At 40.3% G+C, this 27981-nt stretch overlaps 2 protein-coding genes across 2 annotated transcripts in view; both read left to right on the forward strand.

Annotated features, from left to right (window-relative positions):
• atosa (atos homolog A) overlaps positions 1 to 22271 on the forward strand; it is a 36394-nt gene extending 14123 nt beyond the window's left edge. The window contains exons 2-12 of the mRNA XM_030130804.1: positions 11430 to 11614; positions 12140 to 12336; positions 13708 to 13833; positions 14102 to 15962; positions 17005 to 17130; positions 17726 to 17814; positions 18908 to 19004; positions 19144 to 19302; positions 19769 to 19837; positions 20161 to 20360; positions 20980 to 22271. Coding sequence (XP_029986664.1) covers positions 11430 to 11614; positions 12140 to 12336; positions 13708 to 13833; positions 14102 to 15962; positions 17005 to 17130; positions 17726 to 17814; positions 18908 to 19004; positions 19144 to 19302; positions 19769 to 19837; positions 20161 to 20360; positions 20980 to 21133 — 3263 coding nt within the window. The 3' untranslated portion in view covers positions 21134 to 22271. The remainder of the gene's footprint in view (positions 1 to 11429; positions 11615 to 12139; positions 12337 to 13707; positions 13834 to 14101; positions 15963 to 17004; positions 17131 to 17725; positions 17815 to 18907; positions 19005 to 19143; positions 19303 to 19768; positions 19838 to 20160; positions 20361 to 20979) is intronic.
• A 1390-nt stretch (positions 22272 to 23661) lies between these two features.
• Positions 23662 to 27706, forward strand: arpp19a (cAMP-regulated phosphoprotein 19a). Its single transcript, XM_030130807.1, has 3 exons — positions 23662 to 23888; positions 25640 to 25756; positions 26108 to 27706. The coding sequence occupies exons 1-3, from the start codon at positions 23877 to 23879 to the stop codon at positions 26276 to 26278; spliced, it is 300 nt and encodes a 99-aa protein (XP_029986667.1). The 5' UTR covers positions 23662 to 23876; the 3' UTR covers positions 26279 to 27706.
• Positions 27707 to 27981: the final 275 nt, after the last annotated feature.

The raw sequence follows: 27981 nt of genomic DNA on the forward strand, positions 1-27981 counted from the left end.
TCCTACGCAGACACTCTTCAATCACCGTGATGCGAATGTTTAACACATTGTCTTGGTTGCCTTGGTAATACTTGGCCTTTCTCTCCCCCCGTCTTTCCAGGACAGGAGTTGTGATCATTGGTCTCTGCTCTCCAATAGTCCTAGAATGAGAATCAGTCAGAAACCGGCTTAGTGCCAAGTCGGTTTTCACATACCAAGAACTTGTTTTGGTCTGTTGATGCAATAACAATAACAAGCTTCAACAATAGACAACAGACATAGTGTAACAACATCACAACAATAAATAGTTTAAGTAGTAGTAGTAAATTCAATATTTAGTAACACGGATACAAGTGGGTGCTTTTATGAAACCGGTACCTAAAAGCAGGACAGAGGAGCTAAAAATTCAAATAAGATGTAGACTGATGTTATGAAGCAAGTTTGGAAGCACCTTGGGTCTATTTTGAAAAAAAAAATTTACTGCAATAAGAGAAACTATTTTTCAGATATGACACATTTTTATTTGCACACATACAAAAATCTGCATGTAACACGGACACCAGTCTACCGTATCTTCTATAATGAACTCCCCCGTCTTTTTCTTTTAAGTTTATTTCCCCAATACCCACACTATTATGCAAGGCAAATTCACAGATGACTCGGTGATATCTGAGTTTTCCCCTGAAATTATGACTAATCAGTATTCCAGCAGTGCGCAGATGACTCTGCATGCAATGATTACCCTGGCGTAACCAAGGTAAAAAGGACACAAAAATTACACGCTACTATGTTTTTATTCTCTTACAGATTACATTTTGGGAATTGAAGTAAATATGCAAGGCAGAGTGTTTCACAAAAATGACTGCTGTTGCAAAATCACTCACGATTTATTTGTGTTTAAATGGGCAGGTTCCGCACGTAGCGTGAGTGGACACGATGGGTTATGCATGAAACCTCAAATGAGACTACCGATCCATGAAAACCTGCATGTCCGGATTAGAAAAAAAACATAGGACCAGTGGCCCTGTAGCTTACCAGCACTTCCTATCTGTTCTAATGGGGAAATTTTTCAAAGTCACACCAAATCCAGAATCAGAGCCAGATCCAAATAATTTCACTAACTTTTGTTGACATCATCAGAAAGAAGCTGTATACTAAGTTTGAAGTCAATCGGAATTGTAGTTTCGGAGAAGAAGACGATTGAAATTTTTGTAACGGACGACAGACGCCGCTGCCGGAGGCCGCATGACGACAATAGCTTACAGCCTATTGGCCAGTAAGCTAATGACTGGGATCGTCAAATTTAACACAATGTCTTTATTTATAGCGGTATATGAAACCATTTCAAGTGATGTTTTCAAGATAAAATGCACTGACACTTAGGTAGCTTTTCATGTCTCAATTTGGGTCCTATTTTTGGCCTTGATATTTTATTAAAAATTCATTAATTTTGGGATGGCTTAGAGAAAGAGTATAATTTTTTTGCATTTATTTGAGGTCATCATTAGGTACATCCTGGGGGGAAATATGTCAAAATTTCTCTTTTATTATTGGGTCTAAAAAGCTGGCAAAGTGCTAGATACCAAAATAAACCCAGTTTCATGGAAAGACCCAAATACATTGCACCGTAACAGAATAACTAGAATAAATGGCAATGGCTTAAAGTGACAAATTTAGTGGTAAGACATAGACAAGTGAATATGAATAAATGTGATGTATGCGTCATTTGTATCTGTGGCTTGTTGCAGCTGGGAAGCAAATCTTTGCTTTGAGGTTTTGGTCCTCACGATACTTGGCCTCAGAATAAGTTATTTGTGAGGCCAGTACAAGGAGCTCAAAAGACTTCATTATCACACAAGTCAAGATAACAAGAGGGTTGGGTATGATGTTGTCAGTGTCGAAGCCAGCTCATACAGTACATGTCTTTAGTGAGGAGCTATAAATGTCTGTGAACGCCACAGCTTTCTCTCCCTCAACCCTGAAGATCGAGGTAGAAAGTGTCAGGTCCTGCTGCTTTGCGGGGGTTTTGCTTCCTAAAAGTCCTATTAACTTCTCATTCCTAAATCAAGATAGTGGTTGTGTAAAGGCAGGGGGAGGGGAGGGCTCTGAGGAGGGCAGTTAATCTTGGAGGGGGGGCTAGCCAGTGGATGATGTCACGGGGGATAGTGACAGGACTGACCAATTGCCTTTCAAATCTACAGGAGTACTTATTCAGGTCAATGGCTGGCCTTGTTGATAATTTCAATTGCACAAGCTTAACTAAGCCCAACCCACAACTTTTGGGTCACCTTTTTCTCTGTAAAGATCTATATATTCCAGGGTAGAATCACTCTGGTCTGACATCATGAATCTTCCAGGTCAACCTCTATCTTTGTACTCGGTCATCTGAACAAGCCACAATTTGGACCTGATAGAGTTGTTTTACTCTCCACATCCCAGAGTAGCATGAATGCAGGTAAGTAGCATGAAGCATGGCACTGCTCTAGAAGTAACACCACATTTAACAAAGTGTGGAGAGAGATGTCACTCAATCCACTACCATTTTGTGAAGCAGAAAAAAACTCTGAATTGTTGGGCTTCCTTGTTATATTTTTTTAATGACTAAATTGACCTGTAATTTCTAGCTTAGTCACTTTTTTGTTGTAGACAGGGGTTCATTGGAAATGTAAAATGAAGATAGCAGAAGAGAATAGTCACCCAGTTGCTGGTTTTTACCAACAGGTTCATCCTGTGAGTCAGATCACAGTTAAATGAGTGCCTTGGGTTCATGTTGCAGTGAGAGGAGTGCGCTGTGTAAAAGTGGCAGTCGGAACTAACTTCATTAGTAACACTGAATTTAAGAAAAAAACAATTGTTTCAAGAGGGTGTTTTTGGAACTTCACCAAATGAATTAGAAATCAGTAAAATATTAGGATAGTACTCAAGTTGTAAAAAATGAGGCTGACCTAAAAAAAAAAACAAAAAAAAAAGCACCAGTCGAACAGTCAATACCTGGCTTACTGCCATTGTTTCAGTCAGCTGTCCAAACATGTGGCCATTAGTTACTTGTCCAAGTCAGAATGTGATTATTTTCTGCTTTCAGTAGAACTCCTGTTTTTCACATGGGAAGTCAAGTAACTTGAGTAAGAAGCGAGTGTAAAAATAGACACCACAAGACGACTTCTCTTGTCTTATTTGGTTTCTTTGCTTGCAAGACTTACTAGGAACTACTGCCTTGAAACATACATCATAACTCACCGGTCAGTAAAGGTACAGTATCGTAAACACAGCCCCAATCAAAGTCACTGGTCAGTCATCCAGGATTTGCAGCCACTAAAGTTAGTTTTGATTGTAAAAATGTGATTTAAGTTTAACTTGTAAACCTCATGACTGATTAACTGTTCAAGTCACTGGGTCAGACCTGGGAAGATTAACGTAATACTTTTAATGCATGCTAAATGTAGTTAGATTAACATAAAGGCTCCAGTAACACAAGGATAAGCACTGGTTTTGTTTCTAAAACAAATGATGATAAGTTACGTCTCAAATACTGTATGTATAACCTGTTATAAATAAAGCATAGTTGGTTTAATAACATTATGAATCACTGTGAGTCCTTTGTTATGGTGGTTCTTCTCATGTCAGATCAGTCTAAAATTAATTTCACCCTGGAGGAAGAACAATTAAGCTAAAAATCCAATACACTGCCTGAAAGAAAACCCATTTTTTCATGTTTTTGTCTGAATAAATGACCATCCAGCAAATTCACTCAAAACAACAGACTTAACTTATTGCTTTATGCTTTAGTTGGCAACAGTGAACAGCTTTCAGTATCAAGATTGATCGATATATTTTTTTTAATGTGCACTCAAAGTGCCCGACCCTACAAGAAACCACAAAACAACGCTGCAGTGGTGGCATTAAAATACAATTCATTAGTGAATTAAAATTTTATTTACAGCCCAAGTCAGGTTTTCCAAAACCATATAACCAAAAGAAATTAGAATATATAGAGAGCATTTTATGAAAAGGTTCCTGACTTGTTTGGGAAATTTTAGTGACTGAAATTCTGTGCAGAAAGATAAATTCCAAATATCTAAGCGCATAACAGTATAATAATTTTTTTTTTCCAGTTTTATGTCTGTTGCAAGGATTTGAAGAAAAACGGTCTTACATCACCATTAAGTTACTCTGTGGCAGGAAAAATTTCATAATTTTTAGAACTGTTGGAAAAAGTCCCTGTTTTTGTTTGTGTTTCACTACAACAACGAGGTTCTATTTTCGTTCTTAGAACTCTGTTTTAAGGGTCTTTTTGGCCCCTGCTTCAGGGTAGTTGCTTTTAAAGTGTGAGGGAAACTGAAAGTGGCATAGTCCACCCGGATTGGTCCAGACACATATGTCTGTTGACTGCTGAACCCCAAAAATGTTTAATTGTCTTATACTACATTGTAAAACGGAGTCATAAACAACAGCCTTAAAAACAGAAATTAGCTTTAAGGTGAAACATGAAAAAGTTGACTGATATTGACTGATAATCACTTTCAAGTTTAGTTCAGGCTTTACTGAGGTTTAACTGTGTTAAGACACCTTGAAATGAAATGACTTTAGCTCTTAAAGAGAAGCACATGGAAAGTTTGCATCCACTACAGGGTGAAGCGATTCAGAAAAGTTGAAGCTGGAACAGGATTACAAAAAAAAATAAAAGTTGCTATGCCAACCGTCAGCCGTATTACGTCACTTGATGGTTCGTACTGGCGGTGCAAGTGCAAACAAAGAAAAGGCCCGTGAAGGTCAGAAGTTCTTGGAGCCACCCTCCTGTGGGAGACTTTCCTATCAGAAAGTCCCCAGAACTGTTAAATGCAAAAGCACCTAATGAATGCTGAATATAAGAGTCTGTTCAGCATGGACCAGATTGTGTTAACAGAACAGTACTTACTGTACATACTGACAGTAAGATGACCTCTGCTGGCTTGGCTTTGTTTTAGGCTTGTTTTAAGTCTTTTGTTTTCCAAGTCACACCTTGTATGTTGTTAAGTGTTTGGGCAGAAAACATTCTTGTAAAATGTAATCCCTCTGATGTATAGGGGAAAGGAGCTGCAGGTTAGTCGTCTTGCAGACCAGCTGGTGTCCAAATATAGTGAGACTGCAGATCTGGCCATGGAACAGAAAAGATGGCATTGCAAACAATTCCCACGGTGGTGGTGAAATGCAGTTGCCAGGGCTGCTGACACTTCAGATTTGCCACCTGCTTTGTTAACAGTGTATCTGATTACATTAAAACTGGATGGGCTTGCTCTTGTCTTGGGGTTTACACTAAATGGTCATCATACAGTGTTAAGAAGCCTTACCTAGTGGTGGATTTGAACCATTCGTAATACTTTAAGTATTACATGAGTAGTTTGTTGTTAGTGATCCTTCAGCCAAAATACAAAACACAGATTCAGATAAATCTTTACTTAATTGGAAAAAATGTTAGTGGTACCCCTGAGACATCCCCAAATTACCCAAAGCCTCTGACAACAAAGCTTTATTAAGTATTCAGTTTGCATACAAGACCACAATGCCAGCTGTGTCAGCGATTTGCTTGTCCTGTTGAAACTTTTGTCCCAGTTTCTTTATATATATATATATATATATATATATATATATATATATGTGTGTGTGTGTGTGTGTGTGTGTGTGTGTGTATATATATATATAAAATCTCACGATGTGCATATATCTGGCAGTTCACCACGTTAGCTGTTTTGTTAGATAGCTGCAGCCTACAGACATTATCACAGAATCGTCAAATATTTCATTGCAAGGACATACACTTTGAAATCACAGAGAGAGAGAGGGAAAGAAACAGAAAATGAGCGCTACCAAGTTGTGTCTATATTTATCTCACCGGGGGCTGCAGTAAGGAGATTTAGCTTGGAAGAACTGTCAGTGTAATCTCCCTTTCTACCTCTGTATATTTATTACAGAAGTGCAGCTGTATGTGTGCGTGTGTGTGTGCGTGTGTGTGACAGATTCTTGATGAAGTGAGAATCATAATTTTTTGTGTGATATTGTCTCACACTACTCTTAGTTGCTATTTAAAAGTAAATCCATTGGCTTTGTCATTTTCTTGAGCTTTGGAGGACTTTAGTTCTGGTGGTACTGTGCTGTGATGAGAGCCTTATACTGTGCACCAGCTTCATCATAACATATTCTATGGTTGTGTCTATTTGTTTTTTATGTGACTTTGTTTATAGGTATGTTTTTCTTTGTCTTTTCTTTGTACCATTTTAGGTATGTGACAATCATGTTGTTTGTTGAAGCTACTTGAGCAAGAAACTATGAATTAAAATAGCAGCTTTAATATCATTCAGCCTTGTTGTGCTTGGGTAAATGCATTTTCAGCATGTTCTCACATGATTCAAGGTCAAGACTTTACAGCATTTCAATTTTCTTTGCATGTGTGTCAGGTATTTAGTGATTCTACAATGAGTGGTGAGAGTGCAAGGAAATCATTTTTTGGAGTTATTTCCCATCAAGGGCACCTGGTTCTGCACCTGATGAGACTGGGACTTGGCATTTGGGAAGGTTAAACCTCCTCTCTTTGGTCCTATTCAGAAGGAGGTAGATATCATTGTGTGTTAAGCCGACACACCTAAGCAAGCTCAGCTTGCTGCTGCACTGTAGCTGCCTGGAAATGCCCTTAACTCACAGACTCCTCGCTGGTCTGTTATCTTGTGTCTGCAGGCCCGCTAAAATTCAAATATCTTATTATATAAATATAATCAAACCTCAAAATTGTATGAGTTTGAAGGCATGTATTTAGTCTTGGATGTCTTCTATGGTGTCCTTCCTGTGATGTGTTTCGTAAGGAATTGGTCCAGTTACTCAGCCGTGTATTCCACATATTTTTTTATTATTATTTATTCATCTTCAGAGACTTGACTGAGCCCCACTGGAGCAGTTGAGGCTTAAGTGTCTTGCTCAGGGAAACCTCGACAATAGCGGTGGATGTTATTCATTTACTTCAGACTGAGCATTTAAACTAAAGTCGATTGGTCACAATTAAAGTACCACATCCGTTCTTGGAGTCTCTCTTTCTTTTCTTTTTTTTATCAAAACATTATAGGTCATTTGATTATACAACACTGAAATACTTTTTGTAGCAACCTAATTAATTTAACTTAATTTAGCTAACTTCATTTGGCAATCTACCCCTATAAACATGGTGTATTCATCCTTGTACTTTTGCACTTTAGTCCATCTTATTTTTTATCCTTTTCCTGCCTGGTCTGTAGATGTTTGTTCTAATATTATAATAACATACTACATTCTAACGGTAGCTTTTGACATTCTAAATCCTAATGAGATAAGGAAATGTCTGTCAACTATAATCTACTGTCGCATTAGGTAGAAAGCATTGTGTTTTTTACCTTAAGTCAGCTTATATAAATGCTACTCCAGTCACATTTTAATTTTGGAACATTTCAATCATGGTTTTAACTTACAAATCAGAAACATAAATATGATTTCCTGTCTGCCTTTTGAACTATCTTTGTATTTCCTTTCCTTTTCAAGACATCTCTGTCTCTTTTGGTGTCTGTAGACCTCCTGCCTGTTTTCCTCTGATGTATGTCTCTCCCTGGTTGCTACTCTGCAGTATATTACTTCATTCAGTGTGTGTCTGTGTAACAGTCAGGCTTTGATACCAAGAAGCCCAGTTATACAGTAGGTGAGCTCATTCGTCTAGAGCTCCTGCTGCCTCTTTTTGCTCCTCTGCCACTGCCTTTTGTCTCCACTTCCCCAGCAGCAGTGGTGCAGAGGAAAAGACCAGCAAAATTAGCAGTGCGAATCGTACCGTCTGCCTAATTTGCATGAAACATGATCATAAACAAATGACACATATAGAATGCAGCACTCCGGTTCCTTGTCTGTCTGAGCAGGGGAGGATGGGAGTGGTTTTGCCATATGGGTACTTACTGAGCATTCAAATTAGCTGCGAGTAAGTGTATGTGTGGGAATGTGTGTGTATTTGAAGAGAGCGGAGCAGCTTTTGCTATAGAAGGAGGGCCAACCATGCAGTGATTGTGTGGCCACAGTGTGCAGATTAATGGGTCAGTTTATTTCAATGCGTGTGTGTCTGTCTCTCACTTGGCCTGTATCTCCTTCAATCTATCCATCTGTCTCTGTTGAAATAGCAAAAATAAATCTTAACACTGGTTCCAACAATATGTATGGAGATTAAATAAATTCAAAGGGTGTCTATGTGACTAATTCAGCTCAACCTAATCTGCCCATTATTACTACAGACACACACATAAAGACAAACCATCCAAGATGCCACAAACAGTCACTGACATGTGTGACTTGTTTATCTGTCTCTCACCGGCCTTGAGTTGTAATGAATCATACCAAAGTGCACCCCACTGTGTGTTTACTCTAAATACTCTGTCAGTTATTGAGGGTGACCACTGTGCTCTTGTCCTGGAAGCCTTTTTCCATCCCACATGACTCTGTACTGATCTGCTGGCCCGAGGACATGGAGACAACGGAGAGGTGTGTATGCGCTTACGTGTGCGCAGGCATACAAGCCAAACCAGCCGATCTGTAGGCAGGACTCCAGCTGCACTTGGTGGCAAGCAGTCACAGGTCTAATAATAAGATGCCTGAATCTAAATCCGACCTGTTACATAATTTACATCACACATTATCAGGAGACAGAGGAGAGGTCATGCGTGTTGGAAAAAGGGATATCTCTGCTCAGTTGTTCATTGCATAATTTGAGATTGAGGGGCTTCTTACTTTGAGGGCTGAACCTGGTGAATTTTTGCATCTTTCAGTAGCATTCAAAAAGAAGAAGCCTAGTTTACTAAAGGACCTCATGTAGAGACGGAAAAAAATCAATCATTTCTGGCAGACTCATTAATTCAGTGAGTTTTCATATAAAATGATGAAACCGATTTGATATTTTAAAGAGATGGGGAGGCAGGAATGAATTGGTCACAGTCCAGTGGGAAAGGGAGGAGAAGGAAAAGGCAGAATTGAACATTGAACCAAGCTTGTGAGCCTTAGTGATTGGTAAATAACACTGTTTCTTATATAGATTCCCAGATCCTGTAGCTTCTGCAGCTGAATGAAGTACAAAATTAAAGCCTCGTTCTGAAAGCTTTCATCTTTCATGTCTATGGCAGATTTCCTGCTTCTGTGCCTTTTTTGTGCTGTCCATCTACATTCTTGTCACCTCTTGGCTTTTTATTCAGTTCTTTGTGGTGGTATGTGTGTGAGTGTGTGTGTGTGTGTAGGCTTCATAGGAATGTTCTATTCAGGCATGACGCCCTAAAGAATGACAGCTCTCATCTATGCGTACATAGGCTGGGCCCCTTAACCAAATCCTCCATCACTAGCCTTTTGTCCTGCAAACCACATGTGTGTGAGCGCAGAGCCATGTGTATGTTGAGATGTTTTGAGAGGATTTGTATATTTGATGTGTATTTATTTCTTTTCATTATATCTTTGTTTGTTTGTAGCCATATGTGTGTTTTTTACATGTTTGCATTAGGGCTGTAAGTGTATGTATATGTTCCAGGGTTAATCTTTCTTAGAAAACAGCAATCTGACACCCACTGTGCACACATGACTGGGGTCTGTATAGTATGTTGTGTGTAGGGGACCCTTTTTCCCCTCCCCTCTCTTTAATCACACTCCCTCCTTTCGTCTCCCTGTGCTTCCTTTCTGTTCTGCTCCTTGCCTCTTTCACAGAGCATCACCTTTAGCCCAAATCCCAGGATAGTGGCTGCTTCCAGCACACACTGGGATTACACCTTAACTGCTCTTCAGGCAGTAGTAGCCCACTATATCCAGTACGCAAACCTAACACCATGTAAAGGTGTGGGTGATGGACTCTGTGACCTTGAATCACAACCTTTGTCATAAATATCACCTCTCTGCTGTCGCCCACTCTCTTTTGTTCTCTCAGCATTATTCTCATGCCCCATTTGTTCTTGCCTTTCCGATTCCAGCCTTCAAATAAAAGGAGTTTGTGCCTGAATAAAGCCTGCTTCTCCTTCTCCATCTCTTTCACCCTGCTCTTATTCAGCCTACAGCTGGCTAACAGACCCCCCTCTCCTACCCACCCTCTCTCCCTCCTCATGTTTTGTGTTGGATTGCGCCTCTCTCCACGTGCAGCAGCAGCTCAAAGGCATGTAGGAGGAGTTCCCTGCGAGGAATGTGCGTGACTCGCTGGCTGGTTGTGATACACACACACAGCAGCAGCGTTCTGTAGAGCCAACTCAGAGGGACTCTGTTCTAGCCAGTCTCGGTCTGGTGGGTGGGGGGACAGCATGCCTATAAGTGTGTGTTTCCATGCATCTATCCTCATGAGAATCAGTCATCCTCACAATGATTGCAACTGCTTTTCATGACTTCATTTATTGTAATGTGTAAAATAAAGGTAGATTTTGGTGTTTGGCTCAGGTTCCAGAAGTGTTACAGCAACTGTCGACAGCTACTGCAAGGCTGTGTGATTTTGTGTGCAGAAAGAAAGCTGTGATTCTCAGTGCTGCTGTGTGTCAGCTGACTTCCTGCAGATTTCTGGGAGTTTTCTCTGGAGAAGCACAAGAGATAGAGAGCTAACCTTCTGCTATAAATACCAGCATTTGAATCTGAGCTTCAGTTGTAACAAAAAGAAACAACATTTCTTAAAATATTGACAGGAGAAAAACTTGTAGCAGTTGCCATAATTGATAGAAATACACATCTTAAAGTAACTTAAGACTTAAAAGAAAGCAAATCAACATGAAGCATAGATTGAATGTGACTAATGTTTTAGTCTCTTAACAGTCTGTCTGCTTCCAAATAGCTGTTACCTTGAATAGAGCCTTATATTCTCCAATTTTGGAGGAAGAAAATATTCCTTCCTGTTAAAGGGACAACCCCTCTCTGTCCTGCAAGATCCTCACCACCATGCCTACCCCACCCTGCTCTGGTAACACTGCTGGAGTTTTAGGAGATTTAGTATAGTAGCTGTACTATTTCTTTTCTATACACTCCTTAAGTTTTTACTGTCTGTGTTTTCTTAATTTTTACGATTTTTTTTTTCATTGTCATACCCATCTGTCCACACATGTATGCGTTATGAATCAAATATAGCCAGTGTGTGACTTCACTCCACAGCTCAGCTGACACAGAAGGACTAAATATATTCCTTTTGAAGTAGCCAAACTGGAAAAGTTGGGTCATCCACTGCCTTTCCCCACACCCGTTCTCCAGCCAAATTTAAATGGCCATATCCCCGTAAGCAGAAACCAGAACACCCACTCCGGCATTCAGTTGTTTATCATGTCAATACAGTTTGCTCTTCATTCATATGCATTGTACTCATTATAACCCAAGGTGCTTAACTTCATCTTCACTGCTTTGGAAGCCTGTCTTTGTGACGTTAAGTGAGTTTAAAGGCTTATAACGATCTTTTGTTTTTCTGCTTTGTCTAGATGCAACTGAGGAGTTTTTTGAGTATGATGCAGAGGAATTCCTGGTGTTCCTGACATTGCTCATCACTGAGGGAAGGACGCCAGAATATTCAGTGAAGGGCAGAACTGAGGGGCTGCATTGTCCACCAGCCCAGTCTGCTATGCCACCTCTTCACAAGCATGAATGCAGCGATAAACTTCCCCAGGTACAGTACTACATTAGCACACGTCTATGTGGAAAACCACTAATCTGTTCCTGAAATCTTACACAAATGGCATTTATTGTCTTTTCTTAGCTAGCTCCAACCACATCTCTGTTATTAAAGACCCCATAATTAATAGGATCTTCATTTTTACATGTCGGGCTGTATATATTTTTATTTTTATGCGACTTCTTGGAACATAGTTCATTAATCCTTAGTCTCCCTGATATAATGAAAAATGAGTGTAGGAGTATAATTCATGAAACAATGTCATGTAAATTAAAAGCACTAAAGATGAATTAACATTGCTTAAGTTATTAGATTACATATAACTTTGTTAATCCTTAAGCAAATTAATTTCTCAGATGCTCAAAGAATTTACAAAACCAGAATAAACATATTAACAGCAAGCATTAAATATACACACTGTCTTTTTATAAGCAGCATCTAGTTATGGAATAATGTAATCTCCGGTTGTAGATTGCTAACAAACATTAACCCTACACTTTTTCTTGTCTGTGTTTCTAGTGTCGACAAGCAAGACGAACCCGTTCGGAGGTGATCCTGCTGTGGAGGAACAACATCCCCATCATGATCGAGGTCATGCTCCTGCCAGACTGTTGCTATGGTGATGAGTGTCCGCCAAGTGACCCTATCAGCGACCCAGTCATTAAGCAAGATGCTCTACTGCTGGAAAGATGGACCCTACAGCCTGTTCCAAGACAGTAAGGCAGACACGTGAACGCAAACACACATACATCATTTTACTATGTCAGTCACATGCAATGCTAGAAAAGTGCATTGGTAAATTTTATATCTCATACCACATTTATTCCAAAGACTGTAAGGGTGAAGACACACCAACCCGACTGCCAATCGTTGCCAGAAAAGGTAGCCCAACTGATCAGTCAACTCCCGTCTCCCCGACACGGTCAAAAAAGTGTAAAGAACACACCAAATCGATTACCGAGTTGAGCGTACGTTCTGCGCTTGTGCGAGACGTAAAACTAGAACTGACAGAACATCTCTCTAGACCAAAACACAGAGCTCACTGTCGTCAGTCATTGTCGTCAGCAGAGAGTTTTGAGTTGTCAAGAAGGGTTGGTGTTGTACTCATTGAACGGATGGATAGTAATAAGACAACACTGGTGTTGTCAGCTCTCGGGCTTCTTCTTGTGGAAGAAGAAAGATGTTGCAGGTGAAAACTGAGGAGAAATTGCATTATGCTAGCAATGCTAACAGTGTTCACTTCATGGAATGAATGAAGTCCATAGGCAACACTGACAGGCACTCATTTAGATACGATATGAGCAGTGAATGGCCTATTATAGAAGACAATAATAGTGTGAAGTACCTTGGCATAGCTGTATTCACATGTAAACCTCTCATTCACTGATTCACTAGTCAAGGGCTATCCCTCCACCAATCAGATTGGTCCGACTGAACGACTTGGTAGTGGCCAGTTACATATGTTGAATTGGCCAAAAAGAATGGCAACAGCATTAACGACGGCCAATTTCACAGAACACACCAAAAAGACTCATGTCACCGACCTCACTAGACTGACTGAATGACGTCCGACCGCCGAAAATCGGGTTGGTGCGTCTTCACCTTAATATGTCTTATATCTGGGTTTTCTGCCTCCTGTCTCCATCACTGTCTGTCCTTGGTTAACTTACTTCACTTTACTCAGCTTCCTTCTTGCTTATAAGTGAACTGAAGTGCAAATCCAAGGGCAAAATTGTAAAGAACACTATGATATGCTCTTTATTGACCCCTCTATATAAAATTACATAATACTTACTTTCATCTTCCTCAAGGTCAAGACTAGTACAAAAGTGAAGAATAAAATAGCTCAAAAGGCTAAGAATACATTTACAACATGCCATAAATTAAACATTGAATTATAACAAAAATGAAAAAAGAAAAGCCTAGATAATTGCCTTGGCACTTAGAGTGTTAATTAGTCTAGAAATTTGGCCTACTTTTGCATTTGCATGTGCCTTCAGACAGAAAGAACACACAACCCTGAACTGTTTTTTCATTAACCTGACACACTGGCACATTTCCACCTCTTTTAAATGTGTTTTTAATAGAAGCGGCGATCGTTTCATTGAAGAGAAGACCCTGCTGCTGGCTGTTCGCTCCTACGTCTTCTTCTCCCAGCTCAGCGCCTGGCTCAGTGCCTCACATGGCATCGTCCCCAGAAACATCCTGTACAGGTCAGACCTAACACTTACTGAAGACTTACACACTGGTGGGTTGAAGGCTTTTCACTGAGGGTTTTGACCAGATTACAAGAGCTACCGGACACTCGATCTAAGTTTATTTTCAAACTGACACAAAGCTGTAAACAACTACGGTGGAGTTTTGTTCGTTAAACTAGATTTGACAATGTAAGCAAATTGAAATCTGTACTACTCCAATACTAGATGAAAAATGTGCAGCATATTATCATATTTATTGTGTCTTTCTACTCCCTCTCAACAGGATCAGTGCTGCAGATGAGGAGTTGGTGTGGCAGTTTTCGCAGCCGCCTTCAGAGCACATTTTCCCCGTCCCCAATGTATCTCAGAGTGTTGCACTGCAGGTTCGTGTTCAGTCACTTCCGCGTCAACCAACATACCCGACCCTCGCCTGCAGCATCCACACCGGCCTGCCTCCACTTTACAGCAAAACCTCCAGCCTGAACCCGAACCTAAACAGCCATGGTGGACTGCCCACCCTCAAAAAGACCCAGGACCCCAGCAAAGAAAACCTCCTTCACAACTCCAACATGTACAAGAACTCCAACTCCATGTCCGGCCTACTCCTCAATGGATTACCTGTTCCGAATCTCCCCATCAACAACATCCCCATTAACAGCCTTCCCCATACTGCCGTGCCGCCTCCTTACAGCAAAAAAAGCCAGGAGCCAGATGAAAACCACAGCCATGCGTATCAGAACGGAGAGCTACCACAGGTCAACATCCCCCAGCGTCAGGGCTCCCCACTTTTCCACAGGCCTTCCCACTCCCCCACACCCTCCCGCCCCCACTCGCCATCTCCACTTTCAACCAGTAAGGCAGGAAAGTGGCTGTACTCGGCCCTCAATGGGTCATCTGACCCCACACAAGTAGAGGACTACGGTTCTGGAACTAACAGCAGTGAGAGGTCAAAAGGGCCCATCCCTGAACCGCTGAAAGCTTTTAAGAATTTCTCCATGGCAGAGCCAACCCGCTGCCCCTCCCCACGACCTGTTGCAAGTGAGACAAACCCCCTCATTGGCTCCTTGCTGCAGGAAAGGCAGGAAGTTATTGCCCGCATTGCACAGAGGCTTAACTTCTGTGACCCCACAGCCCCCCCACTCCCTCCAGGACTTTTTGCATCTGACAACCCTCCCAAAGCCATGTGGGGCAGTAACCATGAAGACATAACTGCCAGTAAGACCAAAGAGCCTGAGGTACCACCCTATGAGTCTGTTGGACGCGTGTGGCCCACCCCCTTCAACACACCTGTGACTGACACTTCGTTCAGCAAACGGGAGAGCACGTCACCCAAACCTGCAGCCTGCCGGAAGCTGAAAATGACTGAGATAAGAGACAGAGAGGGAGAGAGGAATGGAGAAAGAGAGAGAGACAGAGAGAAGGAGAAGGACCGGGAGAGGGACAGCTCCCTCATCACTCAGGCAGTGCAGGACATTACCAGACTCATCCAGGAGAGGCTGTCTGTCCCCTCTCTGTCCCCAAGGCACAGCAGAAGTGGCAGCCCTCTGCACCAAACGCACACAACAACGGTCACGCACACGGTCCGCACATACTCACACACTGCACACATACCACAAGCCTCACACACTGCCACCAATGGCTACACCAACGGCCACATACCCAGCCATGAACCTCACAGAGGCACGCACACCGCTGCCACACATTCGCCTGTTTGCACAGACAAGCCCCGAGTCGATGCGGGGACAGGTTGCCATTCTCCCTGGGCCCAAAATGGTGCTCACTTTACACTTGAAGAATCTTCATTCAAAGGCCAGTCCAACACCCAGGCTGGTCAGCGTTTACGAACTCCCCAGCAGGACAAGCTCAGAGTCCTGACACCCAGCAGCCACGAAACCCCCTTTGCCTCCCACTTTTTAGAGAACAGCTTGAAGAATGATCAGTTTTACAGTTGGACTTGCAGTGATGCTACCCCAGCAATGAATTGTAACATAAGCCACAACCATAGCATGCCTCAACCTCAGTCCCCAATGCAAACCTGCGCATCAACCCAGGCCTGTGCCCCCCAGGATGAAAACCAGGCACCCCCCAAGTCTGGCAGCTCCAGCATTTCCAGTCCAGACATGACTCCCCCTTCCACTATCTTGGTAAGAGGCTTGATATGTTTACAACCACACAGTAAATTTGCATGACCATTTTCCACTGAATGTTACCAACTTGGCTTGACTGTACTCATCTGTTTCAATTTTCCATCTGACAAGTATGGTGACTAATACCTGTACTTGTACGTGGTATTTTTTGGTATCACATCCATCAAGGTTGCAGGCGAACCAAAAGCTGACAAGAAAACACCCCAGAGAGAAAAATCACTATCACTGCCTTATTGCATGAAACGGGAGTGAACAAACTAGCCTATAGTTTTATTTTTATATATATATATATATATATATATATATATATATATATATATATAATTTTTTTTTTTTTTTTTTTTTATCAAAGAGCCTTTTTGAATACTCTTCTATGAATTTTAGGATATTGTATAGGAAGTCAGTTATTAGAGTGAAATAAGCACTTCAAGGTGATCAAGACATCATTCATCCTCCTTTTTTAGGTTTATTTTGCATAACATTGTTCCTTAATTTATTTATGTTCATTTATTATACTAAGACAGTGCCAATATGACAACCTGCAAATCCACACCATGATCAGAAAATGATGAATTTGCAGCAGTTTTGCGTGGCATTGCTGTTATATTTACCTGTATTGAGATGGGTGTCATGCACGTTGTAGAAAATGGATGAAGCACAAGTCAAGTCGAGCATAGGAATACTACCATAACTGTTCCTGTACCACTTCACAAATAAACAATTTAAATAAATAATGTAATTAATAATTATTAAACTGGCTTACATTTGGGCAAAAATGCTTCACATCTGATAAAACAAATGATTTCGACAAAAACGTCTTAAAATTTGGCCAAGACCAGGTTAAAATAATTGGGTAAATTATTGATGGTTGCATCCCCCAGCAGACATCATATTTTTCCAGTTTATCCCATATCTAATGGATTTCTCACGGGGAACAGGTGGGTTTGAAGCGGTAAACAAAAGAAAACGGATTTATGAGAAGGTTATGTGATAATGCCAATGCAATATGTCTTAATCTCTCCCCATCTCTGTGCTCCAGCGCTCTCACAGCCCTTCGCCTCTACGTCCCTGCAATAGCTGGAAGAAACAGAATCGCCACTCATTAGATGCTACAGCGACCAAGGCCTTCCACCCCTGTACTGGCCTGCCTCTGCTCTCCAGCCCTGTACGAAACACTCACACATACTGCAAAACAACTCAGTCTTTGTCACTTTTCTAATGTGCGAAAATGAACACTCTCACATGCTGGATTACAGACACATACATCCTTAGAATGACGTAGCTGTGATTAGTCATCACTGTTAGTATCTGTGGTTGTGTTAGTATCACACTTGTCTTTATTTCAAATCATCTAAAGCATTACTCATAGTTTTACCAGTGTATGAAGTAAGCTTAGGAAGATTTGTCATGAAGAGGAGGAAGTGTTTGGCACTTATTTCTGTTGTCGTGGTTAATGCACTACACATACAGGCTGGTAAGGCACATGCAGCTCATCTCTGCCTCATCAGCCACTGTAAGCTGTTGCTCTTAGATCATCACACTTTACTGTCCTCTGATCAGTCTCACTCACACATATAAACACTAGAATGTACACACAAGTTCATGGGAAGTCTGTCTCACAGTTTTTCTCCTACACTCATATTTAATTAGATCTCAGATTACTTAATTACTCCTCCAGTGCCTGAAAACTGTTCTTTGTTTTCCTGATAGTACATAGCATGGAATTCATTTTGCATAATCTTGTCTTGTGTGTCTGTCAGGTTCCTCAGAGAAAAAATCAAACAGGCTACTTTGACCTGGACACCTCTCTGATGGGCTGTAAAGGTTTACCTTGGGCCTCTGGGAAAAGGTACACACTTTCTCATTTGAGATATTTCATTAATTTAACAGAGTATAATTAAGAGCAGCAAGGCTTTTTTTGGGGGTTATTTTTCTCTTGTTCTTGTTCTTGTTCTTCCTTTGTTAATTGTAGTAACCATCTGGATCAATTTACTCATACTTTGCACTGTGATTTTAAACCTACTTCACACTTACTTACTCACGCAGCAACATTTTAGAACATTTGGCTTTTTAAAACAGTGCCAACAGGCAAACTTTGATTTTGATATTTGATGTCTTTTTATTTGCTTATTCGTCTCTTGAGTTTGCTACTAGTATTTATCAAGCAATCAAAATTCCAGTGTCAGGGATCAGTGTGAGAAAGGGGATTTGCTGTTTTCTAACTATCATAAAAACCCTCGAAAGCTAGCATAGCCGCGCAAAAGGAATTTGATGTATTGTGTGTTTCTTCTTGAGAGATCAGACAATAAGAGTGTTGTTCTGAGTGGTAAGGTTAGGTCAGCTCGGTCTGCTGACTATTCCTCTCACGCTGCCACCTGCTGAAGCTCTGCTGTACTGTGACTATATCTAGAATCACACACATTGAGCTCAAAATGGCAGACAGAACTGAACCGGCTTTATATACACAGAGCTCTGTGGCACTGCCTACACACAGCAGTTGTGGGTGGAAGCTCAGTGCTTCTTTTGATAAAGCAGATGTTTCAAGTGTTTGGCTTTCAGGGTGGAAAGTTCATTTTAGCCACCACCTAAATTCAGGTCACTTTTTACTTCTATTGATAGCATTTTAGCATACTACCACGGTATTTGGTTGATTCAACAGTCTAAATTGTAAAATCCACTTATTTATAAAGGGTATACAGTACAAGTTATGCAGTATGCATGTGATTGGTGTATTCAACATTTTTCTGTCTGTTTTTCAAGTGAATTATAATGTCAGATTAGAGGAGATATCCCTTTTGTTTCCATACAAATCAAATATGTCATGGTGCTTATTTAAATCGGTCATGAATCCAGGTCAGACATTCCAGGAATTTTTGGCAAGTCAGAATGTTAAGATGCACTCCCTAAAACCAACTTCACCAGGTGTGTTTTTAATTCTTTAGGGTGTGTCCAAAGAGAGAGGGATACACTGATGAGTCTCAGCAGCTGTTCAGTGCCAGTGCTCCACCAGCAAGCCTCAGTCTGCTGGGAAACTTTGAGGTATAACACTATAACACACACTCCCACAGAACCATTTGTCTATTTCAGTCAGCATTTTTGAAGAAAGCATGCTTTCACTTGTCTTTCCACACCATTAAGCACTAGATTAATCTGGGCGCTGTTTACTCTGGTTGTTTAGGAGTGTGTGTTGAACTACCGCCTGGAGCCTTTAGGAACAGTGGAGGGTTTCACAGCTGAGGTTGGAGCCAGTGGGTCCTTCTGTCCCAGTCACCTGACCCTACCTGTGGATGTGTCCTTCTACAGCGTCTCTGACGACAACGCTCCTTCACCATATATGGTAAGACTACAGTGCCCAGTCAATTAATGATTAAGTTTTTTTCATATTTATTCTAGTCAGCCTTAGTGAGTCTAACTTGCTATTGCAGGGATACTCAACTTGTTTTGTTAAGGGGCATTTAACAGATAACTGGAATAAATGTTAAAATGCCCATAGCTCATTCTTTTAAATGATTTGTTTTCACCAGAAATAACTCAAACTAATGACTAAAATGACCTGGTACAATGATTGAGAAGGCATAGAGGACAGATAAATCACATTTTTTTCCACATTTTAAATGTAAATGCTTTGTTTACATTTAAAAGAGTTTAAAAAAACTCCCATTTTCAGTGTGAATTAGAAAATGGTCAGCCAGCGTCCTGTCAAGGGCCTGATTTTGCCTGAGGGCCTTAAGCTGTGTATCTCTGTGCCACAGTATGTGAGTTTTTGTGTCCTACTCTTACACTGAATAATGTGGTTTTTCCAGGGTGTGATAAACCTGGAGTCCCTGGGAAAAAGGGGCTACCGAGTACCTCCATCAGGAACCATTCAAGTGGTGAGAAAACTTTGAATTTTTACTTTTTCATAAATAAAGAAAAGTTCTGAAAACATTTTTTTTTTAATAAAATGTCTGCATGCTGCTCTCCAAATGACTGAGAACAAAAAAGAGATAACAAGAAACTACTAAAGGGAGACCCCTAGTGGTCATTTAGGCAAATACACCATATCACAGTCATTCAATTGTGGGTTGTTTATAAGCTTGTAATAATGAATTTTACAGTTATTTTACTTCCTCTTTTATCGTCAAGATGAACATCATAAGATCCCCCCAACGTATAATAGCCAATCATTATGTTTTTTCTTTGCTTTGTCATTCAGACCTTATTTAACCCCAACAAGACGGTGGTAAAGATGTTTGTTGTGATGTACGACCTACGAGCCATGCCAGCTGGACATCAGACCTTCCTTCGCCAGAGGACTTTCTCTGTTCCAGTCCGCCGTGATACAAACAATCATACCAGCAGGAAGCCCCTCACCCTTGGCCAGGGGCGCACCCTGCGCTACCTCGTTCATCTGAGGTGAAATTCCTGCCACTTATTTATTTCTAATCTTGTTTGTTGGACGCACAAAGCAGGATTTATGTTTGTCCTTAAAAGGTCTAAAAGCCAATAATATGAATTTTGACTAAATAGCATTTAAAATATGGTTTCGACAGACAGGAGGTTACCAGAGATATTTGCTTTTTCAATATTGCGTTACCTCGAATGTTGCTTTTAAATGTGATTTCTGTGAACATTTGTTACCATCCCTTTGTAACAAAACTACAAAATGAAAACAACATGGAATAGAGACCACTAATGCAAACTGTGTTGTGATGTAATGAACTGGCTAAAGATGGCATCTCCTCTCATCAAAACAAAATAGCTACAGAACCTCTAGAAGCCATAGGTTAAAATAGTTTCTGTAATTTTGACTTTCAATGCACATTTAATGATGTCTGGCTTCAGAACATCACATCTGGTTCATGGTTGAAGCCTGTTAAATAACAAATTTTAAGCTCTGAGTATGTGAAACAGACTTCAAACTACCCCCCTCATAATGGTTTTAAAAACCTACAGAAACTGAGCAATGTGATGTAAGTTTTCCCAGTTTATTCATCTTCCTTGTCTTACGTCTCTCTTTTTGAACTTCAAACAGGTTCCAGAGCTCTAAGTCTGGGAAGATCTACCTCCATAGGGACATCCGTCTGCTGTTTTCCAGGAAGTCCATGGAGGTCGATAGCGGTGCTGCCTATGAGCTCCAGTCCTTTACAGAGTCCCCCATTGATCCACCGTTCTCTCCCCGCTGTTGAGGCCTGACTCCCTCCTTCAATATGCAGGCCACTACTGAAGCTTAAATCACACCACGATGCCAGCGATAGACTCTTACCCAGCACGCTAGCCCATGGGTAATGTTTGAAAAGGCGCTAGAAGAGAAGAAGTTTAAGGACAGCAGTCAACAAGACTCACCTGACCTGTGCCCACATCATGTCCCGACTGTCACCAGAACCGACAATGGGACCAAGAGCCTGGGAGACCTGTCAGAAATTAAATCTTGTTCTCTGTTATGTGCACAACATTGAATCAGAAAGTTTGGGTCAAATATTGAGGTGTGAGGATTTAATGTCAGATCCTCATGGACAAGAAGGCCTTACCAGATATGATAAATGATTCTTTTTCCTGCTGTTGTGTATAACTCCACCCCGCAAGAGTTTTGAAGGAGATTACGAATACGTGATTGTATGTGATTGTTGAAAAAGCAATTTGGCATTTAAATTACCTCTGCACAGTTTTGACTTCAGTGTTTACTTCAAATTAAAACCTTAATTGGACCTCAACTTGATGTAATGATGCACATTTTCAGATAATAATAAGGCCCTTTTAATTGTAAAAGAGTTTGCGGTGACGGTTAGATCTATTAAACTGAGCTCAGTGACGACTCTGTGGTTCCTGAGCTCCGATCGGAGAGCGTGCACATGGAAAAGGAACTGGGTGGCAGACTGTGGTGGAACGCCATCCCCTCACCCACGAAAATGTACCATGGACTACTAAAGAGGTTGAACAAGCAATCGAGCTGCATTCAACTGAAAACATCACAGCAGAACATCAGAAGTGCACTGTGGATTTTTTTTCTCATTATAACTGGAAATGAAACAGAAAATAGTAATATTCTAATACTTTTGTACTGTTACAGAACCACTTTATCGGAAGTGTTGCAATAGAAAGAGCAACTTAGTTTAGTGTTTACACGCTCACTTTCAGTTTACTTACCATCAGTTTATTTAATATTTAAATTAATATTTCAGTTACTACTTGTGACGTCTGTCATGCTAAGATGATGTAGTGCAAACTGTATATCATAGTATGTATTTTTGACATTAATATTCAAATCTGAAAAAAAAAAAAAAAAATCTATATATCTTCTAAAGCAATCTGAAATCTGTTCTGGCATTTTTTGTGTGTGTTTTTTATTTATTACACTTCCACTATCATACAGCCACACTGGGAAGAATGGGATGAAACAAACCATAAAGGCTTTCTGCTCATACACCATTTAAAAATAAACTACAAAAATAACACCAACTCTGCAAATACAGTAGCTAAAACAACAGAAAAGTGGAAATATGGATTGGGGAAGAATAATAAAATTTCTTGCTTCTACTGACTAGATTATGGCATCGAAATAAACCTCTCATAAATGTGAGTAGATCAGTACCAGCAGTAACAGGATTTTTTTTATTACATTGTGGTTTTCATTTAAGTGTACCACAGCAGATTGAGCAATTTGGATGCAGGAGATTTCTCTCCTAATATTTTCTTTATGAAATGATTAATAAATATGGCCAGTACCTTGAGGAGCTCATTTATTTTCTAAAATTGCCTGTAAATGACAAAAGTACCAGTAAGCCATGGTACAGGATAAACTATTAGTTGTTAATGTATGCGGCTTTCATGTCTTTTAATGCAAACTTTATTTACTTTGTTAAAGGAGCCAGACAAGAATATTGAATCCAGTCTTAAAAAGCCTTAAATTACATTATATGTATACATGGATATAGATGCCATGAAATAGTCTTAAAAATATTTTATGAGGTCTTAAGCACATTTAATCTTTTATATCTTTTTTTCTCAGTGAAGCTTTGTGCACATTTCTGACGCTGCAAAACCTTAAATCACTCACTGAGTTTTATACTGTTCTCTAAACCACAACTTAACTCTTGACAAATTGTCAGTTTACTAAAGTCACTAATAGTCTAATAGATTCTGACTGCATATACACAACTTGTCTTTAGATTTACCTGCAATGCTTGAATGATATAAAGCTCATTTGTCTAAAAGTTAGACCTCAAAAACATTGAAAAGAATTAAATACGTTTAGAAACCCTAAGGAAGTTTCTGATAACAACAAATAATCTCACTTTTTAAAAAAAGGCAGTTGTAATTCTGCTGTTCATTTTACAATAAATGACTGGAAAAAAAAAACATTAAAAAAAAAAAAAAAAGTAATAAAAGTTTGAGTTATGATGAGATAAGGAACCATGATACAACCGAAATCATACTGGCTATAATTATTTCCACCTTACAAATCTAATGTAAACAGTATTAAGTCCCACTACATTTGCATTTCATTCATTTTCTCCATGTTCTGTTGTTCTTCCGGTGTCCGTTTACCTCATGAAACACTGTAAAAATGAAATCACTGCAGCCTTTATCCTCCACATCTGAGGATTACTTGCCTGAAATCTGGATTTGTGTTGCATCACATGGGTCCAACAGCTGATCGGCGTGTTATGCAATGCAAATCCTAGCCCAGCTCTGGATGCGGGTGCACGGCAGGAGCGCCCAGACGTGGACGCGCGTGGTGTCTCCGCATGTGACGTAGGATTTCTTGTGCAGGAGTGGGCGCTCGTCTCAGTCGGTGGGACTCGTGTGGGTGCGATAAAGCTGGAGTGGGGGATTTAAGGATCACTTGTCCAACTCAACTAGTGAGCGGCCTCTTGATCGTTTAGGAATGTCGGGGACAACGAGGAAACGCAGACGACTGAGGAGACAGCGATGGAGGAGAAGGTAACTGTAACGGTCCAGCATTAGCATTAGCTCTGGAACCGCTGACTTTGTTATAGTTAGCTCCCTTATGTAGCCTAGCCCCACTGCTTCGCGCTCGTTATTGTTGACATATCAACCCAGGCCGAGATAAAACACACTGGATGGGTCACTGGCATGCAGTTAACAGACTTTACATTGATATTATAATGTAGATTCGCTAGTCTTCTTCCACAGCAGCTACTTGTGATGGTAGCTTTGAATGTCAGAGGTAAAGCTAGCGGTGCAATGTAGCCTCGCCGAGCTAACTGTCATGACATTCACTTATTGGCAAACCGTCGGTAACCGTTAGCGCGGCTGCTAGCTAACGCTAGCCAACAGATTTCTGTAGCATTTATCCCCTCTAAAATAAACACTGATCAACGTCATTTTAATTTGTAATTATGGTACTGTAATTCTGCGTACTGTTAGGCTAATCTTTCAACTATGTACACATTATAATTTGGTGGTTTTCCTGCAGCATCGCTAGCTAACATTGCCTCATCTCAAACGGTGGTCCAACCCACACAAGTCACTGTAGCTTAACCCTGCGGTGTTCACTGGGCGAAACATCGTCCAGTCAAGCCTAAGTTTATTTTTTGATATATGTCACTAAATCCCGAGATGCAGTTAACATAAGTATAATGTTGTCTCACAAAGCTAAGCGTTTACACACTTGTCATATTGACAGTCATTGGTTCAAGTGCTGGATATTCAAAGCTAAGCATAGAAATTTGCTGTGTGGGCTGTCGTCACGATATAGGTTATTTCATATTCATATTACGACACTCTATTCAATATAGCTCATTCTTTGTAAATGCAGTGAAGACAACTTGAAATGTCTAGTTTCTCATCACTTTGAATATATCCCCTGACAAATAAAAGGTACTTACTTAGCCTTACATAATTATTATTATCCTTATATTTAGAAACTGTCTACAAACTTACATTTGGGAATGAACAAAATGTAAAACGTAGATAGAAACTAAGTATTGGTAATTGGTGAATATGGTCAAAAAGATCAAACCCAGACACATCACTCTTTATAATACTATATTTGAAAGGTCACTACAAACAAAAATGACACCAGGCCCTAACACAAATACTGGTACATAGAGGAACAAATGTAAACATAGAAAGTTAAACTAGGTTCGCTATGTAAATAAACAGAGCAAGTGAACAAAACACAGCATCTATTAATGTCTCGTGGTAGAACACAGAGGGTTTTGTCCAAATGACAGAAATGCTGTAACATTTGTCATACAATAAGCTAATCATTTCACACAGTCCAAATTATACAATGCCAGTAGACCATATCAGTCATTTGTATAAAAGTTTTGTAGGTTTTCACAGAGTTTAGGGGCTATTTGTATTCTTGCATTTAGCTTCGTTTTTGGGAAGAAAATGAAAACAAAATTTCATATATTTTTGGAGCCTTTGATAATACCATATCTTCATACACATATATGGAAAAGCTAGATAGACAGTAAATAACCACGAACATACAAAAAGTATGAAACAAAACTTGAAGTCCATTGTGGACCAACTGCAACCATAAGATCTAGGAAAATTTATTCATCTATCTTAGGTGGTGCCAAGAACACTAATGGGCACAGAAAACTCTGAATGTGTGTTTTATGTATCCTCCCTATACCACAGTCCAACTAAGCTAACGAATATATTATGTATATTGTAAATCTCTCATGATTTTGTCTTTTATGTTTTATTGTTTTCAGGAGGAAAAGATGATCAGTCCTGAGAAGGCAGAAGAGGCCAAGTTGAAGGCCAGATACCCAAATCTAGGGAATAAACCTGGGGGCTCAGATCTGCTTCGCAAACGCCTCCAAAAGGGGGTGAGTGGTTTGTCTGTAAAACATTCATTGTCCACTTAAAGACAGATTCCTATGCAAGTTTTACCTCAGTGACCTTATATGTCAATAAATGTTGCTGTGTTTTTGACCATAACATATAACAGCCTTTTAAAGTTAAGTACTTTGTAAAAACATACATCTGGAATTTAAATTTGATTATTACATGACAACTTCATAGTCATTAATGAATGTACCTCATATAAAATCCATGCTGTCTACACTGAATATTAAACACAGTCAATTTCTATATAATTTTTTAAAACATTCACAGAATTGCTTAATGTTCTTCCTGTTCATGATTTTGAGTTTTACTGTCACGTCGTTTCTCTACAGCAAAAGTACTTTGACTCAGGCGACTACAACATGGCTAAAGCAAAGATCAAGAACAAGCAATTGCCAACTGCTGCACCAGAGAAGACTGAGATCACAGGGGACCACATCCCGACACCCCAGGACCTGCCCCAGAGGAAAACGTCCCTGGTGACCAGTAAACTGGCTGGCTGATGCATATACAGCCCCTGCAGCACCTCCCAACCCTAACCCTCTCCACTCAAGTCTCAGAGCTGTAACATTACTTCCCCCCCACCACCACCACAATTTCACCTTCCTTTCCCCCGCTCCCCTCTAGCCTGGACCCTACCCATCTGGAACCCACACCACCTGGCTACCAGATACCTTCAAAATTCTGTTTCTCTTTGTTTTGTTTTGTTTTTATCCATCTGTTTGTTTCTCTTCTGCTTTCTGTCCAGTTTTTGTCCTGCGCTGCTCCTCCAAACTAACCACCCTTCTGTCAAGGCCCTCTTTAGTTTCCATGTTCCCTTTATTTTCTCTGTACTTCCATGTATGATACACTGAAAGACAGATCATCAATGTGTGATGGACCGGACTGTGAAGCCTCTGTGTGACTGAAGGATGGCAGGTAGTTTACTGGTTGAAGAGAGAGGGGGCAAGCGGCTGAAGCTGCGCTTTGTAAAATTCGGAGGGTTTTAGAGCGGTGATCGGCATCCCTCAGTTTGGACATGTATATATTTTCCTTTTATTTGGCACAGGGTCAGACATCAGCCTTTTAGAAACTTTTACATTGGATTCACATCATTCACTACATTTCATTACTCTTAATTATGCTGTCAATATGCTTGAGTGACTGAATATAATAATCCAGAGGCTCAGTTTTATTAATATTTTGAGAAATATGGGAGGAGGGTGGGTCATATTAAAGACGAAGGCCATATGAAAATGCATGTGTGAAACAGGGCTCCCAAAGGCAAACCTCACTGATTTTAACTCATGAAGGTGCACTGACTGAACACAAACATTACTGAGAACATGCAGCATCGAAACACGAGGTGATAAAAGGGTTGGTGCATTTAAGTCACCTCGGAACTAGAACATGTTCACAGTTGGAGGAGAAAAAAGACAGAGGTCAGATGCTGCTATTCATTCAGTATCAAGTGAATAAAGTGTGCACTCTGTTGGTCACAAACAATGGCACCGTCCCTTCCTTTGGTCAGATTTTCTAGTTCTGAGTTGTCATGAATGAATCATCACACTAGAAGATGGGGTAGAGGAGTATTTTGAGGTTGAAAGCTAAATTCCTGTCGGTAGGGACCAGCCTCTGTGACCTGTAAAAAGAAAAATTTGTGGGAATAAGAAATTCTGGGAGCAGCTCTTACCACTGGGAACAAATAGTGTTATAAAATTGTGTGAAGGCTTGGTAAAACCCTCTATGCTCATAAGTTGAAGTAGTTTTATGTTAAAAATGTCCTCGGTCCTGGATAGTGCTTTTCCAGGGCCCTTACTGACTGAAGTTTACCTGTGATGTGGTAAATCTAAGCTAGCACTACATCCGTCGGAGCTGTGCATGTGTATGGCTGCCCTGCTGTCACTTTGTGCCATTTTGTTTTGTAAATAAAATAGTTTTGCACAAATGTATAATTCCTGTGTTGTGATTTTCACATAGTGTGTGTTTTTGGGGGGGATTTCAAGTGGCTAGATGCAGGTCTTAGTGTCAGAAAGATTAAAACAAATTATATTATTGTTCAAAGCTCTGATTTTTCTTCATCCTATTATTTTTAAAACCTTTGATTTCTAGCACATGGATGGGATCTCCACAAGGGGTCATAGGATTATCTTAAAGACTCCTCTAATCTTATAATCTTTGCTGATATCATAGTATGTCTCTGCATAATGTCACCTGTTCACACCAA

This window comes from Sphaeramia orbicularis, chromosome 3 (genome assembly GCF_902148855.1).
Source record: "Sphaeramia orbicularis chromosome 3, fSphaOr1.1, whole genome shotgun sequence".
Classification (NCBI taxonomy): domain Eukaryota; kingdom Metazoa; phylum Chordata; class Actinopteri; order Kurtiformes; family Apogonidae; genus Sphaeramia; species Sphaeramia orbicularis.